The sequence below is a fragment of the Maniola jurtina genome, chromosome 22, assembly GCF_905333055.1.
Source record: "Maniola jurtina chromosome 22, ilManJurt1.1, whole genome shotgun sequence".
Taxonomy (NCBI): Eukaryota; Metazoa; Arthropoda; class Insecta; order Lepidoptera; family Nymphalidae; genus Maniola; species Maniola jurtina.
This window is the reverse complement of record NC_060050.1, coordinates 5,942,084-5,963,045: the sequence shown is the minus strand read 5'-3', so window position 1 is coordinate 5,963,045 and position 20,962 is coordinate 5,942,084. Positions and strand designations below refer to the sequence as shown.

Below are 20,962 nucleotides of genomic sequence, written 5' to 3'. Positions count from 1 at the left end.
AAGTTAATGTAAATAAAAAACTTGTAGTTAAATTAGACTTAAAAAATCGGTCAAGTGCGAATCGGACTTCACTTGTTCGGAGTCACTTTAATTTATCATTTTGAAATTTAATTATTATTTGTTGTTCTAATGGCAATAGAAATAGGTACCTACACATTCTGTGAAAATTTCAGCTTATTGTTCACGAGATACAGCCTGTTGACAGACAAACGGACGGACAGCGGAGGCTTAGTTAATAGGGTCCCGTTGGTATCTTTCGGGTACAGAACCCTAAAAAAGAAAATTGCACCAAGATCTGTCAAATAAATAACTTAAACCTAGAGGTGTGCAAATGAATCATAAGTCAATACTTATCTACGTATTTCATTTACGGTCGAAATCAATCCATCTGTAATCTGTCGATATTATAGGTGCCTATTAACGACTTTTATTGTCAAAAAAGACCTTACTATTTTTGACAAGTAACAACGTTGCGTAACCGACCGATAGATTACAGATAGAATTATAATTGGGTTATTTCAGCCGTAAAAGAAGTTACGCACTCATCCGAGTCCGTGAAAATTCGGATATAAAAATCTCGGATATTGCTTATGACACTAATCCGATGTCTGATCCATCAGTGACCATCTTTGACATATCTACCTCATACTGGTACGTGATAAATTATTTTGACGATTCAAAAGCACTTGTAAAAGTCCACTTGAATAAAAATCTATTCTATTCTAAACATCCAATTTGAATCGAGGCACATCCGAGGCATTCTCACGGATAACGGAGAAAAGTCGGATCTAGTGCATAAGCTGCCATATAAATAGTTCTATGACTATTTCGGAACTTATTTTTTATTTTCACGGATTCGGATCGAATGAGTGCGTAACCGCCCTTATTCTCATTTTATCTGATATTCATTTATCAAACGACGGCAAACCAAACGTTTCCGGGCGGAAATCTTCCATAGAGTTGAGTATGAGCGTCGCTTCGGGCGCCAGATTGCGGTCGAAGCGAGGATCTGGCACCATCACGACTTGCATGCCGGCTGCTACTGCTGCCCTTACGCCGTTTAAAGAGTCTTCGAATACTAGACACTGGAAAAGCAAACAATTATATTTTAACCAGTAAAACCTTTTATCCGCGTCGTTCCTTCAATTTTGAGGATCGTGGCTCCCCTTAGATGCAATCTTTGCTACGATGTCCTTGAAATTCTTGATTAGAAATCTGGAAAATATCTGTAGATAACCTATAACCGCAGCTGCAAGTGCTACCAGTACCACAACCATTTGACCGATGTGGTATTTCGAATGTGGTAGCTTTGGCTGATCGATGAATAAAGGTCGATAAATCAATCGATTGATGATAATATTAAAGACAGAGAGTCTGGGAGACCCAAATACTAGGGTAAAAACAAAAAAAAAACCGGCTCATTTTTCACGTCAAACAACATACCTAATTTAATTAATTTTTTAATTCAATATTTGGTGGAAATTTTGGTATTTGGTGTAGAACGTTGACCCAAAGGTCAAAGTTCTACACCAATTTCAGGTTTGTAACTCGTTTCGTCTACGACTACAGACACGCGGACAGACAGACAGACAAACAGCAGAATGACATTAATAGAGCTCCATTTTTACCCTTTGGTTACGGAACCCTAATAAAGTAGGACATTGATCAGGCTTCGGTCGCAAATCGTTGTCCCTCCTAGCAGGTATGTAGGTCGGTATACCTACCTGGCACCTACCTAACTATATGTATAATATGAAGAAACAAAAATCTTACTTTCTCAGGGGTTGGCTTCTGAGCGAATTTAGCTGCAGCTACCAAAAATATGTCAGGAGACGGTTTCCCTCTCTTCACGTCAGGGTCGGACCCATAAGTCTTGTACGACAACAGTCTGAACAATTCCTTATGCCGAGTCGCCTTCATGTCATAGGTTTCTTTACTACTGCTTGTTGCTAGTCCCATTGGTATTTTATGTTTATGTAGATGAAGGAGCAGTCTCTCGACGCCTGGAAAAGTGTACTTATTAATTGTTTATATTAAATTTAATTTATTAATATTAAATAATAACTAAGCGTGCCTAAAAAACCATAGTCATGTTGTGCGACCATATAGGATTACAATAAGGTCAAAATGTATCAATTTAAGAATTAAGTTAAAGTAATTATTGTAATCTGTTTTGGTTGACAATAAATAAATAAATAAATAAAAGATGCAAAGCTCGTAACAATCTTTGATTTCCGACTTTCAAATTCTCGTCATGAAAGTTGATAACGGTAGACTAAGCTATCGTATGCGTGTGTATGTAAAGCGTACAAACCTTTAACTAAAAAACTGTTAAGTGCGAAAAATATTTTTGGAACTACCTCCAAAAATCATGATCAATCAAATTTTCTAAATCTAATGTTTAAAAAAGAATAATAGATATAATACAGGACCAACCTAAAAACATCTAAAAACCTTGGCCCTACGTAGCATTGTTTTGTAGAAACATTAGTTTTAGAAAATTCGATCGAGAAACATCACGATCTACCTGCAATCGGATCACAAGCCTAGATACACAGCGCGCTTGTTTTCATAGTAGGTAGGGAGGTACCGTACCTACTTTGGTTTAGCTCCAATAAATTGCCTTGTGTCGCATTACGACACGCTGCGTGAACCCAATGTGCCTGCACCTTTAGATTACATGATCATGATGACATGACACCATCAGAAGTGATAGCGGTCGCCATAAAACTACTCACCGGGCATAACTTTAGATTGTGGAAATAATTCAGTAAAAATCTTTCTTGTCTCCGCAAGGAAATCATCGACGCTGAGTGGAAGGTCCAGTTCCTTGATGATGTTGCCAGCAAACTCTCTGCTATGCTGGCCCATTATTTTGCACTTGAGTTCAAATGTAAACTTTTTGCCAAATCTAGAAGCGATTTGTTCAAATCCTATTGTGTATAAGTCTTCAGTGTCTGAAAGTATCTATTTATATTCTTCGAGTTTTTAAGTACCTAGGTACCTAGTTATCTCCTAGATACCAATGGCTACTAATAGCAGGCTTGGCTCCATGGAACTGGTCACGTGACCCGAGAAATATAGATAGGTATAATTAGTTAATTCGTACATTTAAGAAAGGGAATTTATGTGATAGAATTAGAGGCGTTCATTTTTTTATGCTGCAGTGCTATACAACCTAAATTGCACTTAATTGCATCCTAACAAGAGTCACTATTTATTTAAACTTCTTTGCCAAGTGATTCTTTTGTACCTGGTCTTATAATAGCGAGAGGTCTGGGGTTCCATTCCTGGCAGCCAGTTTGGGAATTTATTATTTGTAAATTGTCTCTGATCGGTCTGGTAGGAGGCTTCGGCCATGGCTAGTTACCATTGTGGTAAATAGGCAAAGCCGTATGCCGCCAAGTGATTTAGCGTTCCGAGAAGATGCTGCCTAGAAACCGATAACTTCGTTTCGAAATACATACTTTCGTTTCGGTAGGTCTAATATTGTTGTTCAACTGCAGGAGAAATTATTATACCTAATATAAAGCTCTGACTGACGGAAGGTCGGACAAGTGCAATTTCACTCAAGTGCAAGATGTAGAGACTTCGCTTCGCTCGGTCAATAAATACCTTATAATATTATGTTCATAATTATGTAACTAGGTATTATTGCCTCATCAAAATCTATTCAGGCTTTTGTATGCGTTTTCATATTGGTCATGAATAAGTTTAGATTAATATCGCATAAAAACAAAAAAGATAGTTCTGTACACTTACTTAATAACAACCCATCCATATCGAATAATACATGAGTAACTGGTTTATATGACATTTTTTCGGAAGAAACTTTATTTTATATTCCTTCTAAAAGATACTGTAGCAACCTACAACCTTCTCTATATGATAATACTTCAGAAATGCTGCAAAATCATGTAATCATTACGCTAAATTGATGTTTGCCTTGAAATTACGTTGTGTTTAAAGCGTCATCGAGGTTCAATAATGATAATATCTTATCTGGTTCTGGCTATACTTAGGTAGGTACCTACTTAATAGGTACGTACTTTGTAGTTTTACTGGCGCCATAATATAATAAACACGAATATCATTTAATTAAGAGAATATCTATTCCCTAGTATTTATTTTACCTACCCGCTTCACTTTGTCGCCTGGACCAAAATGAAAAGAACGAATCGAGAAAACTGAAAAATCCGACTACATTATAATGTAGTCTATAAAAATAATACATAATAATACTGGTAAATGGCAACATCGTTGTTTTCGTTTGTTTGAAGTTTGAAACGTCATTTGACATTTCCAAAAGTGGGAATTGGGAAAACGACTATTGAAAATAAAAACTAAAAAGTTCATAAAATTCCAAACAATACATAGAACTTTTCTATTACATAACAAAGTTACTAGATTGTAAGTGTAACACGTTGCAGTGTAATACGTTCTTTAATTACGAAGAGTTTGTTGATAAAGTTGTGTTGTTTGAAAAAGCTCTACATACTATGGAAGGTCCTGGTATGAGCTTGTTTCAAGGTGCAGCTAGTATTCACATAAATAATAGCGCGCAAGACAGGCTAGAAGAGCAGGAAGAACTAGAAGATCGGAAGCGTCGCGACGAAGAGGTATTCTACGCGATATCACAACATAACCTCGTGGGAAAGTTTGTTTACACTTCACTATGATTGTTGATGTTGTTTGTTTTTAGCTGAAACACAATCTGGCGAATGCTTTCGACGATCTACACGAAGATGATAATAGTTCTGTTAACAGTAGTGGAAATTACACTTTAGACGCGACTTGTCCCAATGAAGGTAAATTTAATTAATTTTATTTATACATATCAAGCTTTGCCCGCGATCTCGGTCGCATGTTTTATTAATTTTTTCATTCTGTAGGATTTTTTTATTCAGTGTGAAAAGTAGATTTATGTCTTCCAGGCAGTGCCTCTTGCCAAATTTCAATGATTTGGTTTAAAAGTTCTAGTTTAAATAACTACCAAAAAACTGACAAAGAGAGAGAAACTTTTGATTTATTTTCTAATCTGGTACTTAATTATTATCAAATCATGAAATTATTGTACCAGGTAAATTCCTTAATGTTTGCAATTTTTCATGTGTTTTGTCATTAAAACTTCATTTTATATCATAACAATTTCAGCTCAGCATCCAATCAGAACAGGGTTACCGCCTACATATGTAGAATCTCTAAATCACTTAAAGGAAATTCAACATGCCTCAGAACCTTCAAAGCCCTTTTGTGAAACACCTAAAAATCATTTGCAACATTTGAGAACTATGGAAGATCCTATAAAGCTGCCTTACAGTCCATATGGTGCTGGCGATGGACAAAACCATTATTATAATCAAGAATACAGAGGTATACCAGCAGGTAGAGTTATTTTGAAAAATATAAAAATATACCTGAACTTACATTATGCAGAATTATGATTTATTCTGTTTTCACAGTTTTCACAGTAGTTTTGTTGAGTTAAAAATATTATCACTATTACTATTTTATTCTTGTTGGTGAAACAATAATAATAATTATTATTGTAAATTAAATCTTTTTTAGGACATATCAATGGCATTAATAATTTTGAAGCCAGGCAAGACTACATGAATGACGAAACACTTAAAGTTATGTATGAGGTAAGTTGCACCTATACTCAAAAACATAAAATGTTGAATACTCAAATTACTTTCTTACTTGCTATGAAATGCTGGCTATTGTTATTAATTCTGATAATTGGCACGTGTGAGTTATGAACATGATTTAAAACGATGCAGAAAATGAGCTATAAAACTAGCTTAAAACTGTCTCTACGTCTTTTGGCTATTCTATTAAGAAAAAATAATATGCAAATTATAAATGTCCAAATTAGCAAGTAGTCTAACCTTGGACTTCCACTGGAGCACTCTGTGCGAAGTCTTCCAAACTATAATATTTTTGTAGATGCGTCTAAAAGAATGTCAACAACTAGCAGACCAGAGACAAAAACTTGACATGGAGGTAGACAGCCTCCGAGCGAGACTCACAGCTGCCTTGCAAGACAAGGATAAGGCGGAGTTTTCCTTGCAAGAAGCTCATTGCTTACTTGGTATGGGTTTTATTTAAGTTTTATTAAACTTTTCTAAAGTTTTATTAATAAAAACTAGTCAAGTGTGAGTGAAACTTGCACATAAAGGGTTCTATACCATCTTAAAGGTATAAAACTGTGTACGTTTTATTTATTTTTATTTCTATGGTGGCCATTTCAAAATTTGCCATCTCCTTTTTTTAAATATAATCATTTTTTTCAGAAATACTGTAGACAACTCTTTCCCTATTACAGTTCATGAGATACAGTCGCTGACAGACAAACAATCAGATGGGCAGATGCTTAGTAATAGGGTCCAATGATGAATGTAATTGCGATTGTCACACTATAGCAGTCATACTGCGGCAGTAGACCAACAGAGATTTTTGACTAATTGCATCTTTATTATGTATCCATTTTACAGCATCAAGCAAGCACAAGTCAATAGAGCTGGAACAGCAACTGACGTCACTGACGGAGAAACTGGTGGGCAGTGAGCAGGACAAAGAGCAACTGAAGCTGGAGCTCCGAGCCGCTAATATGGCGGTGCAGGAGGCTCAGCAACGGCTCCACACTATGCAGGTTTGAAACCTATAATATTCATCATCATCATCAACAACTGTTCACACACCTTTGAGCACATAATGGAGAACTCTCACACATGCAGGTTTCCTCACGATGTTTTCCTTCACGGTAAAAGCAATTGCTTAAAACGTACATTAACTTCTAAAAGTTAGAGATCCGTGCACAGGATGGAACCTCTGAACTTCCAAATTAGAAGCCAATGCTGAAACTACTAAGGTATTACTCCATTTTCTCTCTATATATTACACCTATTAAAATGCTTCTGATTTTTTTGCAGGTGGCACATTCACATGACACTGATGCGCTGTTCAGAGAACAGCAAGATAGGTATCAATTTCTTTACATTTATTTCTAGGGTTCAGTACCTCAAAGTGATAAAAAGAACCCTCATGGGATCACTTCGTTGTCTGTCTATCTGTTGTGTCTGTCAAGAAACCTAAAGTAGATCTTAAAGCACAAGTAAAGGGAAAATGTGAAATCCATGAATTTGTGGTTACATCACAAAAAAATTAAAATGTGTTCATAAATTATTTTTTCTAATTCACATATAGATGGCGCAGTCCGTCATTAACTTGCAATGTTCTACAAAATGTTAGGTTTACCTTGTACGATGGTACGGAACCCTTTGTGTGCAAATCAGACTCGCACTTCGGTTTTTTTTTTCTTTTTAATTTTACTGAACATTGAAAAACCATAAAATTGATTTACTTTATTTTAGACATCGTGAAGAAATGGACAGATTGCAAAACGATTTAATGAGAGCTAAAAGTAGGCTGGACGAAAAGGTGATCACAATTTCATTTTAATCCTAGAATTTCCACTATACAAGAAAATAAAAATATAGATGTAGCTTTATTTAGATAAATAAAGTGTTTTGGACCTGTTTGTAACTCCATGCATATTTTGTAATTTCGTGACGTGTACTATACGCCCACTATTAAAAGTTACGCCAAAGTATCTGCGCAAAAATCTTATTTTTGAATGGCGTGAAAATATCTCAGCCAATCAGCGCATGCCTATCCGCTATTTGTTGTTGCCTATGCGCCACATTATGTACGCGCGATTTATGAGCGAGATGGCACGTCGAGTTTCTGTTGTTCTTCGGATTTTAAATCTTAGTTCCAGTAATAAGGTCTGTATTTCATTGGTGCACATTTTGTTTCAATCGACAGCATTAGGTTGCGTTTTCCTGAGCAAAAAATTTTACCGATACGGCTTGTAGAACTGTACCTTCATTAACTTTAATTATTTATAGCTATCCTGCCCCAGCTTTAATCTGTCAGTTTAGCTTCAGTCATAAAGCGAAAATATATCCCTATCCCGTGGGAATTTCGAAAAATGCAGTCTTATTCCATGTCTATATTATAATAGGAACATATTTACAAAGTTTTAGTTTTCTAGGTCCAAGGGATGGGTCAATCATTGAGTGAGTCAGGTCTTTACTTTTTATATGTATTGATTTTTAGGATAATGAAATAAAAATGCTAGAAAAACGATGTACAGATCGCGACAGAGAGAAAGAGGCGATCCTAATTGAAAAAGGTGCTACTATAAATCGTCTGGCCAGTGAATTGGAAGTGGCACAGAGTAGACTGGTCAGTGGAGAAACTAACCAACTGAAAGAAAAAGTGCTACACTTGACCAATGAAAGGAATACGGCTAGAGAGCAAGTCAAGGAACTGGGGGTAAGTCATACTTACCAACTATTTGAGACATATGTAACCCAATTTTTTTGTTAGACAAGCCCAAAAAACCACCCATCCAGTTACCGACTTAGGTCAGCGTTGCTCAACAATCACAATCGATAATGAATCACAAAATTGATATGCGTTGTCACAACGAGGCCACACGTCCCTCTCGCCAGCTTGATGGCGAGGCCAAAAGAAAAAACTCCAAATTCTGTCCTCATTTTATTTCAGTCAAAATTAAAAGCTACAGCGCAGGAACTGGTGATGTGTCGCAACAAGATGGCGGCCACTCAGAGAGAGTATGAGAACTGGAGAACTACGCTCAACCAGATACTGATGGAGGCACTGCCTGACAACTGTTACAGTTTAGGTGATCCACCATCTCCTGGCAAGTTGGCGACTTTGAAGGAAGTGTTGAGTCGACACAAACAACAGATCCAAAAACTGTCTACCATGCAAGAAGAAATAGCAAAACGGTACGGATTCGTTATTTTATTTCCGTAGTTTTTAAACTCCCTCTTAGGCATTACCTATATTTGAAATACTAAAAATTTCCAATAAATTTCTGAAAGGCCAGCAATGCATTGGCGTTTTCTCTAGTACTGCAAATGTTCATGGGTGGCGGTAGTCATTAACATTAGGTTTTTATTTATTTTTAAAACTGTATAATTTTTTGTCACATATTGCTTTTAAAATAATTAACGACCGAACTTCATAATCACTTTATCGATAATAGCCTTATAGTTAAGACATTGGTTGGTCCTATTTGGAGGTCCAGGGTTCGAATCCGGGCACACACCTCTAACATGTCGAAGTTAATTAAATATGACTTGCTTTAAGAGTGAAGGAAAACATTGTAAGAAAACATGTATGCCTGACAGTTCTCCATAATGTTCTCAAAGGTGTGTGAAGTCTGCTAATCCTTTTCATTCTGTAAGGAGACCTGTGCTCAATAGGCAATGAGTTGATGATGATAAACTGTTTTTATTTCAAATAGCGAAAAACGATTAGAGCAATACAGGAAACAAGAATCCGAACTAAGAGCAAAGCTGGAAGAACAAAAAGGCATAGAGATGCAACTGAACTCACGTCTGGCGGTTCTACAAAACAAAGTGGAACTTCTCGGAACTAACACTGACAGCGATCTGGTAGAGAGTTATAAAGTACAGAATGAACAAATGAGAAAGGACGCCGAAGAACTGAGAGCTGAAATGAAAAATGTAAGTTAAATATGATGTAATTTGAATGCTAGCTAAAACTTAGCGCTATTATTATACTGCCTAAACACAATCCAATACCAATAACCGTTTACCTTACACTTGTAATTTTAGTGATTTAGTACTTGTCATACCGTAATGTATAGCGTGCAAAACTCAGTGTTAATGCCCCGCCTACAATGTGGCATTGACCCCGCAGCAACTATCTACGCAACGTTCGTTGACCTCTAGCGCCAGTTAGACATTTTATTTGCAATACTTTTTTTTTTATGGTGTCTTGTTAGAAATTATTATCAGTACTACTATCTGTCTTTGTTTTTGGTACCGTTCTTATAACACATTGTATATACTAGATGATGCTCGCGACTTCGTCCGCGTGAATCTAGGATTTCTAAACCTCTTTGATCAAAAAAAGTAGCCTATGTTTAGAACACAAGTTATAAATCTGTACGAAATTTCATCACAATCAATAAAGCGGAAGGATTGGTTTAAAAATCTCGCAGAAACTATTTTATTTTCTGGCTTAAAATTAGCCTATGTTCATCTTTGGAATGCAAGCTAAAAATCCTGTGGGTACGGGTTTTTTTAAATCCTAAATCTACGCAGCCGAAGTCGAGGGCTTCATCTAGTATGTTATATGTGATTAAATTGATTTTATTTATACATTTTATTCTCATGTTTAATAGCTAGAATTGAAATACACGGAGTTGGAAATGGAATATGACAAACTAAAAGCCGAAAAAGGCAGCCGCGCGTCGCTCGTTCAAGAAGCGAACGCCGATCTCTTACGGGAACTGGAGACCTATAACGGACGATTAAAAGACACGTTAAAGGAAAACGGAGAATTAAAAACGTTGTATTTACAGGTAAGTGACATTTTCAAGTGGTGAAAGTATCAAGTATTTGCTGATTGTGATTAGGTACATAAGTAGTTGTTACAATAATTGTTTTTTCATCTCACTCACTCGGAAAGGATTCCTTTGCTTTTTGAAATCTGTGTGGAAAGTAGTAATTTTGCTTGCTAGAGTGCAAAGTACGAGTTGAAATTCGAACGTGACGAACTGTGGTCTATGGGTGGCGTACTTACACATCTTTTTTCTTTCTATTAAAAATACCACATAATGAAAAGTGGATCCTTATATATTTTGGCCACATCGCATCACATTTATTGTATGTATCATCACTTTCCATCAGGTGTCATTGTGGTAAAACATGTGCATATAGTTAATTAAAAAATATTTATCTATCCAATTTCGAAGGTATGCAGCGCTCGCGACGCAGTTACAAGGGAACTGAAAGACGTACAAATCAAAAGTCAGAGAGAAATTGAACAGTACAAATCTCATGAGAGGGATTACATAGAGCGAATAGAGAAAGAAAAAAGGGCTGTTGAAAAGTTGACAATGGAACTTTCCAATGCTAAAGAAGAGTTAGAAAGAGCCAATAAGAGAATATCGGAGCTTCAGAAAGAGTTTACGGACAAACAGAAGGAGTTTACTGAGAAGCTTAACAAGTTTCTTGAAGGTATGGCTAGCCTAATTTAGTATAATGCGTAAATTTTGAGAATCGCTAAAAAGAAAACCACCATGCCAATTATATTTGGTTGGAAGATCGAAATAGTGGATTTTTTGAGAACTAGCTGAAGTCTGCGTTTTCATCCGTGTGGAGTTAGATTTTGGAAATTCCGTGAGAATTTTTATTTTTTGGGATAAAAATACTACAATAATCCCCAAGATACAAGTTATCTCTGTGACAAATTTCTTCAAGATTGGGACAGTGGTTGAGACAAACAGAGTTTTTTCGCATTTATAATGGTATAGTATGAATATTAGTGTTCGAATGGATAGCAAAATTTTAAACAGGAAGTTCTCTTATTAAAAACTTAAAGGTCCTTGTCTTAACCACTCTATAGTACTACTTTTAGTAATGGAATAGACCTCTTTTATTTCATTTAAATGGAATATACTACATAATACAACACAATATAAAATTTTGTGTTTGATTTAATGATTTTTTAACGATTTTATCAGATGAAAAAATTGCAATGCGAAAAGAGATGGAAGCATGTGCCCAGTGTGAAAAACAGTTAAAGCACATAAGGACTTTGGAAGAGCAACTGAGCAAATACAACATGAAATTGGGTAAGTAACAGGACTAAAGAATACTATAAAACTAATGATACCCGCGACTTCGTCCGCGTGGATTTAGGTTTTTTAAAAATCCCGTGGGAACTCTGATTTTCCAGAATAAATCCTATAATCGATTAAATGGATGGGCCTTTAAGAATCCCGTGGGAACTCTGATTTTCCAGAATAAATCCTATAATCGATTAAATGGATGGGCCTTTAAGAATCCCGTGGGAACTCTTTGATTTTCCGGGATATAATGTATGTCCTGTGCCTATGTCCTCGGCATGTAAGCTAACCCTGTACCTTTCATCAAAATTGGTTCAACTGTTGGGCTTCGAAAAGCTAGCACAGACATACACACTTTCGCATTTATTATACTAATAGTATGTGATGTAAATCAAACGAGTACATGATGGGAACTGAACTTTATTATATTTATTTTCATAATACCCACTTCTATACAACATCTTTCCCCTTATTTTTATAAAGTTAAGAACACAATAATATATTCTTACAATATTATTAATTGATCAATAGAGAAACTTAAGACTGAAATTAGGTATACATTAATATACGTAATCCAATTTAACATTAAGTAAATTATTAAAACATTAATTAATTAAAATATTTAAACATTACATACTACTTACTAAAAATAAAAATTAATTATACATGCATATTGTTTATATATTAGAATTAATCTAGCTGTAATGAATTGTACCTATTTAATTAATAAATAATCATTTTAAATATTTTAAATTCATGCGAGCCTTGACAGCCGCCGGTCTGCGTGCTGCTATTTTATTTTCATTATTTGGCATACTCTCATTATCATAGACCGTAAGGGTTTCCGCGGTAGTAGTAGCAGTAGGATGAGTATCCTGAGGTGTATTATGATTGTCGCCTTCTGCGTCACTCCACTTATCTTCCTCCGTTGCGCGAGCTTCAACTGGAGGCATGAGTAGTAAATGACGTCTATTTCGTCTGTAACGTCTCCCGGACACATTGTCCTTGACGAAGTACGAGCGCGGTTGAGGCGCTGCACTTTGTACTACGGCATGCTTCCGTTTGCCTTCATCAACCATAACTACACTCTGTCCCGGTACTAGTTCGGGCAAAACTCGCGAATGCTGATCGTAATAAGTTTTACTCTTAACCTGCTTACCTAAGATGCTTTGGTAATCCGCGGTGTTATCACGCTGGGGTCTAAGAGATCGCTCATGCGCTGGAAGCCTGGTATTTAATCTGCGCCCCATGAGCAGTTCAGCTGGAGAGCTTACTCCATCGCGTGGACATGCTCTAAAGTTCAGCAGTCCCAAGTGAAAGTCTGATCCCGAATTAGTTGCTTTAATTAACATATTTTTAATAGTTCGTACGCTTTTTTCACTTCGGCCGTTAGCTTGAGGATAGTTGGGTGACGTAGTGATATGAGAAAACCCCCATTTTGTTCGGAAATCGGCAAATTCCCTTGAGCAATACGCCGGGCCGTTGTCAGTGACCAATTGAACTGGAATGCCATGCCTGGCGAACTGATCCTTCATAGCTTGTATGACCGCCTTGCTTCCTATACTACTGAGCGAACTGACTTCTATAAAGTTTGAAAAATAATCTACGAGAATTAAAAAGTTTTTATTTCGATACTGAAAAATATCCGAACCTACCTTCGACCACGGAATATCTGGTATCTCGTGCGGTATCATGGGTTCTCGCGAGGGTCGCGGCGCGTGCTGCGCGCACGTCGCACACCGGCGCACCGCGCGCTCCACGTCGCGCGCCATGCCCGGCCAAAACATTACCAATCGAGCGCGCCGCTTGCACCGATCGATGCCCATGTGACCTTCATGAACACGGTTTATCATTTCTGTACGAAGGCTTCGGGGTATGTAAACTAAATTATCTTTTAAAATAATATTATCTATATATTCAAAACTTTCTCTGTATGACCATAAGTGCCGCACACATTCATCGGCATCATATTTATTTACTGGCCACCCATCTTTTATGTACTTGATAATAGTTTGGCATTCCTTATCCGACTCGACGCCTTTTTTAACTAATTTAATTTTTTCATCACTAAATCGGACGTTATTAATTACAAAACAGGAATGCGCCTCGACTTCAACCGAGACGTTACTGCTCATCAGCTCCGGCAGCGGAGCGCGCGACAGAGTGTCCGCAACGAACATATATTTCCCTGGCTTATATACCACTTTAAAGTTATAACCTTGAATTCGTAGCATCATGCGCTGCAAACGCGCAGGCACCGCGTCTAACGGTTTATTAAACAGGGCTTCTAAGGGCTTATGATCTGTTTCGACCGTGATGTCACCCCGGCCGTACAGATACTGATGAAATCGCTCTAGAGCAAATACAATGGCAAGCAACTCCTTTTCTATTTGCGCATACCTGGTTTGCGTGTCGGTGAGAGTGCAGGACGCGAATTCCACGGGGCGGCCCGCCTGCAGCAGCACCGCGCCCAGCGCGTGCGAGCTCGCGTCCACGGACAGCAGCACGGGCTCGCGCGGCGAGTACAGCGCCAGCACGGGCGCTGCGCATAACTTTCGCTTCAGTTCACGCACGGCGTTATCATGCGCCTCTTCCCAACGCCACACTACGTCTTTTTTCAATAAACTGCGCAGAGGTGACGCTAACTCTGAGTAATTCGTAATAAATTTGGACAAGTAGTTAACCATGCCTAAAAACCGTTCTAAGGCAGACCTATTTTGGGGCATAGGCATGTCTTCGATAGCCTTTAGCTTGCTTTTGTCGATTGACATGCCCTCCGAGCTAAACGTGTGCCCCAGATAACTCACTTCCTGAACGCTAAACTCACATTTTTCTCTATTAAATTTTATACCTACTTGCCTCGCCCTTTCTAATAAACATTTTAGTCTGTCATCGTGCTGCGCCTTAGTCGTACCCCATACGATGATATCATCCACGAACGAATCTACGCCCTCCAGATCTTCCAGGAGTTGCCGCACACGAGCGTGAAACACCTCCGAAGCGCAATTAATTCCGTAAGGTAAGCGTAAAAACTGATATCGTCCAAAAGGTGTTCCGAACGTGCATAGATCTGCGCTCTCATCATCAATCTGAATCATCCAGTAACCCGAACGAGCATCTAGCTTGCTGAAATATCGCGCACCCTGTAGCTTGGCGGCTATTTCCGTGAGTGTAGGCAGCGGGTAATGCGCGCGCCGCACCGCCCGGTTTAGCGGTCTCGGATCGAGACAAACACGTATACTACTACCATTTTTCTTGGCTACTACTACTATCGCGTTCACCCAATCGGTAGGATGCGATACTTTCCTTATAACACCCATATCTTCCATGCGCTTTAGTTCCACTTTTAACTTATCACGAACACCGATAGGTATTTTTCTGACGGGACAGACCGACGGTTGTACTCCTGAATCAATAATAATCTTGTACTCGCCTGGCAGTTTACCTAATCCTTTAAATAAATCAGCATATTTATCTATATTAATAGTGAACACACGTTTAACAATACCTAACTCCTCACAAGCATATTTACCTAATACACTCTCACAGTCATATTTACAAATGCAAAATTGAAGATTATATATGCTATTTTTATACATCCAAGAAATATAACACGATCCCAGTATAGGTATTTTAGAACCACAAAAGGATTGGGCCCGAGCGTTATTTTGTTGTAAGGATGATAACTGAAAACCTAGTTGTTTATATTTTTCTAAAGATATAACGTTAAGATCCGATCCAGTATCGAGTTTGAATTTTTCCGTTTGAACACTATTAAATAATTGTAAAGTTTCATACCATCTGTTCCTGTCCTTACACGTTAAGTCACCGTCGATTGTCCAGATATCATACGATTCCTCATCCGTATCACTGTTTTCCACTATTTGGTACACATTCTTTCGTGAATTTAAAGCACAGACGTTTCGAAAATGCCCGATAGATCGACATAAAAAACAGATAGCCTCGCGCGCCGGGCAATAATAACCACCATCGCACTGAAATCCGCCACATTTTTTACAACGCCGCGACGCCACGTCCGTCGAGGAGCCGCGAGGAGGAGCGCGAGCCACAGCGCTCCGCGCGCCGCGGCCGCCGCGCGCCGGGACGCGCCCGCGCCGAGCCCACGGCGGCGGCGCCGCGCCGCCCGCGCCTACGCGACCGCCTCGTATCACGTCCACTGACGTCGATGATGATGACGCACACGCCTCCTCAGCCTTCGCCTTGGTGCCTTCGATGTTCTGTTTCTCTTCAATCGACATCTCATTAGCCCGGCATATCTTAAGAGCACTTTGCAAAGTTAACTCTTCTGACCTCAATAATCTATCTCGTACTTTGCTATCCAATACGCCGCAAACTATTCGATCACGAATAAGGCCTTCCTCTAAATGCTCGAATTCACAATGTTCTGATAAAATTTTCAAGGCCGTCACGTATTCGTCGATCGACTCGCCAGATTCTTGATTTCGGGTAAAGAACTTGAAACGTACCATAGTTGTGTTTTGTTTCGTGCCAAAGTGTTCGTTGAATTTTTTTACCAATGTATCAATATCTTCACGATTTTCTTCTTTTGTGTATTTGAACGTCGTATAAATATCATAACCCTCCGATCCTATCAAGTTTACTAGTAGGCTGGCCTGCACATCCGTAGATTCCTTGTGAACGCCGGCCGCTTTTAAAAATACATAAAACTGCTGCCGCCATTTTCGCCACGCGGTTGCACGGCACGCCGGCCCACCTTCCAGGCACAATTCCGCTGGTGGCCTCGCGTGTTCCATTTTTATTATTTACTTATCACTGCACACTGCATCCAAAACTTATCTTAACGTACATTACACAGTTCTACACGCGCAATTATTATTTAATTACATTCACCGATGCCACCATGATGTAAATCAAACGAGTACATGATGGGAACTGAACTTTATTATATTTATTTTCATAATACCCACTTCTATACAACAGTATGAATGGAAGTATGAATGTAATTTGATTGGTCGGTTTAGTCAGTTGCTCAAAGTACTAAATGTTTTCATTCTAGCATCCCAGGAAAGTAACGAAACGCTAATGAAAGAATTGAAAGGCAAAGCGGAGTTCTTTCAAAAGTACATAATGGAGCGATACAAGAAACTGAGCGATCTTCGCTCCGTCGGCACCAATACTGAAGACTCCTTACCGCAGACCGCCCCCAGTCCAGAACCGGCACCCGATTGTGATGATCCTCTCGCTGCTAAGGTAGGTTTCTGTCTGTTGTGGTGTTTGTTTGTCCTATTTCCTCCCCAGATGTTGTGCAAGTTCTTAGACAAGGCGTCAAGCGCTTACGAGCACAATGAAACCAGGTTTTTTTCATTTTTTGTTGAAAATTAAAAAAAATAGGGTAGAGAGCTTTTATAGTATTGCGCCCTCCTGAACGATTTTGAGCTAAATACTTGACCTCGTTCCACTTCTTTCCTATTCTCGCGACCAGAAACGGTTACCGATACTAAATTAACGTTAAAACTAGGTACCAAAACATTTGATATGTTATATTACAAAGATATTGTTAATAGTAGCGGTCGATATTACCATCACACTAATTTTATAAGGGCGAAAGATTGTATGTGTTTGTATTTCTTACTCTCGCAGCTTAACATTTAAAGTTTGATGAATGATGATTATTTGAAGTGTTTTTGTTATAATAGTCTTATTCATTTTTACCAGACTGCATTAATGATGAAAGAAAAAGCTATAAGAGATCAGATAGCTGAGAAATTCACACTAGAAATCAAAACTATCGAAATGAACTGCGCGAGGCGACTAAAAGAAATGGAGACTGAACAACTATCAACTGTGACTAAACTAAAAGACTTACTAGAACGAAAGGCGAAGGAAATTGATACGTTAAAGGAGTTCATACTATCGGAGAGGGCAAAAGTCACGCAAATATTAGAGTCAAAGGAAAATGAGATATCGGTGCTTATTAAGGAGCACAATGAAATGCAAAGTGAATGCCAAAGAGCGAAGGACGAAATCGGCGAATGGAGGCATAAAGCTGAAAAATATAAGGTAAAATAGCTATATTCATAAGTTTTTTTTTGTAAAAGTGTATAAAGACATGATTTGATGCTAAAGAAAATAGTGGTACCTATGGTAAAAATAGCTTTATTACAATTCATAACTAAACGACTCCTAACAATTAATTGACTTTAGTGTTTAGGCCAATAGTATTTTAGGTACCAAAGAAACTGACTGAACTTAACAAATGTTAACATTATAGTTTCATTCTGGAGAAACACGTTATATATTACGATTGTTCTGTTATTTATTTAAGGAGCGGTTATCCCGTCTGGGTTCCTTAGAAGATATATTGAAGAAAGAAAAAGAAGATTGGAAACAGAAGACCAGTTCGAGTGCTAAAGAGTGTCAGTCGCTGAAGACCAAAATGTTAGAGCTGCAATCAAGTTTGACGCAAATAGAGCAGAAATACACCAAGTTGCAATCTGATCACCAAATGCTCCAAGAGAAATATAAGAACGCCAAAAGAACTGTATTAACTTATAAGGTGAGCTATTTTAAATCCATAGTCAACATACGTTTATGGAAGAAATCTTGATTCTATAGTATCATAATTATTTATACATAATTTTTGTAAAAAAGTTTCGAAAAAATTAAAGATCTGCAAAATGGGGTATATTTTACCGAGTTAGATTCAAGGTCCTGACCATTTGTATATTGAAAAGTAAAATTGGGACCTTAAATGATTACCGATTTTATGGTAAATTGACTGTTAGTCCACTATAAAACGTATAATGCAATCTAAGAACATAGAACGAAAACTCAATATGTTGAATAAAGCAAGACGATAAATTTTGTAGATATATCATAGCTTTGGCACCGCTCGCCTGAAAAGCTACAATACGTAAAAAATGACGTCTCACGCGCCATTTTAACTTTATGTGACAAATATCATCTCAAAAGCACGATTTCAGTCCTCATTTTAAAGGTGAATCGTACTTTTGACCTGACAGTTGACCCATAGAGATAAAAATGGTATGTGAGAAGTCATTTTGTACGGACTATATATTACTAGCCAATGCCCGCGACTTTGCCCGCGTGGAATGTGAAAAACAGGATATTATCTATCTCTATTCCAAATTTCAGTCAAATCCGTCCAGTGGTTTTTGCGTGAAGGAGTAAGAAACATACACACACACACAAACTTTCGCCTTTATAATATTAGTGTGAAGTGTGATAGTGTGATTAGTGTGAAGTGTAATTTTACTTGTACAATGTTCACAGGAATATATGGCGAAAAAAGACAGCCACATCAACAACGAAATGAACAGGATACAAGACGAATACAGAAAGATATTCGTGAAGCTGCAGAACCAGGTCAACTACTATGTGAACTGTCGAGTGCAAGAAGAACGGAAACATAAAGAAAAGCGGACCCCGTCGCAGTCGCAGCAATACGCGCAAGTTGATGTAAGTACTGATTAAATCATGCTGTCCTTTTCTGTAATAAACACTAGGAAAAGGATGGCAATATTTCTAAACCTGTTCATACAGTTTGGAATTCATGAAGCTATCGAATCATAGATGCAAGAAGAGAGTAAATATCATTAAAAATAGACTTGTTGCGTCGCAGTCACAGCAACATGCGCAAGTTGATGTAAGTAGCGAATGAAATCAGGCTGTCCTTTTCTGCAGGAAACATTAGGGAAAAGGATGGCAATATTTTAAAACTTTGTGATATAGTTTAGAATTCGTGAAGCTACAGAGTCAAGGGTGTAGGAAGAAATAAAATCAGGAAAAGCAACCCATTTGCAGTCGCGTAAGTTGCCGTAAGTAGCGACTGAAATCATGCAGTCCTTGACTGCAGAAAACAAGGTTGCAGGAAGAAAGAATATAAGGAGAAGCGTACCCTGTCGCAGTCGCAGCGATATGCGCAAGTCGATGTAAGTACAGGATAAATCATCCGTCCCTTTCTGTAGGGAATATTCAGAAAAGGATGGCATTATTTTATTTCTCCCACAGAATTCTGTGACATGGAAAAAAAGAACGCGTGCGGAATGATCGGTATTTTTTCGTAGTGGTATTATGTTAATGTTAAAAAGTAACGATAAAAATAACGATACTCATACACCTACTACTTATCTACCGTCTTAGATACCATTATTAATACCGGTAACTGTTACTAATTGTTGTTTACAACACTTTTAGCGAATTTTTGTGTTGACGCCGTAAACATTTGTTCACATTTAGCATCCTCGCTTAACGCGTATTTACCGTTAAATAACAATAAAAATATAACGTTCAAACATATTGGTATAATGCTACTATTAACGTTACATTTTTTAACGTAACACAACTAAATGTTTTGGTAGTTTTAACGTTAAAAATTTAATAACAGTAAGTAACTATTTCTGGTCACAGAATTCTTCCAGTGCGGGTTTCCCCTATGAATTATTAATATTTAGACTAAGCTAAAACATTCTCTCTCTTAACTTCTAGTATACAGCAAGAATAAATGAACTGACAGAAGATTTTGCCCGTCTCGCCCAAGCCAACTTCCAAGATACCCCAGACAGTGTCCACTGACAAAAAGTGCTTTACATGATGGATGCCGAGTGGCTAGCACGCAAGTTAATAGATACAACGTCACGATCGCAATCACTTTCTAAACTATGGACGTAGTACAATCGGTTAAGTATACAGAAATGGATATACTTAATATCGACTGCGAACTGACAACTGGTACTATATCAATTTTATCAACTTTACAGGATGAAAGAATAAACTGTAAAAGAACAAGTGTAAATTAAAAATTTATAACACCCCCGACAAGTGAAGGTTACAGTAACTAGAAAAGAGCTGATAAATTTCAAACAGCTGAACCAACTTTCTTGGATTATAGCTAAGAACACTCTTGATCAAGCCACCTTTCAAACAAAAAAAAAACTAAATTAAAATCGGTTCATTAGTTAAGGAGCTACGACGCCACAGACAGATACACACGCCAAACTTATAACTCCCCTCTTTTTGAGTCGGGGGGTGATGCCTCGCTACTGTATGTACGTACGTACTGTACTGTATGTGTTTTAAATTTTTGTTCCAGCTAGATAACTGTCTTGAACTGTGACACTACGGAGTACGAAATAGTATATAGTGAAATAAGATAGGACATGTTGTCAGTTTACAGTCGATTACTAAGAGCGTAACTGTTTTTGGATTGGATCCTTTTAAGTAGCAACGTCCTCTTGTGCTGATATCACAGATCTTCTTTCT

General features: G+C 37.8%; 2 protein-coding genes across 3 annotated transcripts; one reads left to right on the top strand and one right to left on the bottom strand.

Annotated features, from left to right (window-relative positions):
* Positions 1-227: 227 nt before the first annotated feature.
* LOC123876636 (pseudouridine-5'-phosphatase-like) lies at positions 228-4,136 on the bottom strand. Its single transcript, XM_045922933.1, has 4 exons — positions 3,763-4,136; positions 2,739-2,957; positions 1,774-2,003; positions 228-1,085 (listed from the first exon to the last, which is right to left on the bottom strand). The coding sequence occupies exons 1-4, from the start codon at positions 3,815-3,817 to the stop codon at positions 906-908; spliced, it is 684 nt and encodes a 227-aa protein (XP_045778889.1). The 5' UTR covers positions 3,818-4,136; the 3' UTR covers positions 228-905.
* A 149-nt stretch (positions 4,137-4,285) lies between these two features.
* Positions 4,286-20,586, top strand: LOC123876613 (intracellular protein transport protein USO1-like). 2 transcript variants are annotated; one of them, XM_045922889.1, is made up of 19 exons: positions 4,286-4,619; positions 4,703-4,808; positions 5,155-5,373; positions 5,569-5,645; positions 5,950-6,094; positions 6,498-6,655; positions 6,936-6,985; positions 7,377-7,443; positions 8,125-8,343; positions 8,578-8,822; positions 9,344-9,566; positions 10,250-10,429; positions 10,823-11,087; positions 11,594-11,704; positions 16,737-16,930; positions 17,396-17,740; positions 18,006-18,236; positions 18,974-19,159; positions 20,189-20,586. In XM_045922889.1, exons 1-19 carry the CDS (start codon positions 4,500-4,502, stop codon positions 20,273-20,275), a joined length of 3,228 nt encoding a protein of 1,075 aa, XP_045778845.1. In that variant the 5' UTR covers positions 4,286-4,499; the 3' UTR covers positions 20,276-20,586. The 2 variants fall into 2 exon arrangements, with proteins under 2 accessions (XP_045778845.1, XP_045778844.1); XM_045922888.1 differs by having other exon boundaries at positions 4,287-4,619; positions 5,155-5,385.
* The last annotated feature ends 376 nt before the right edge of the window (positions 20,587-20,962 follow it).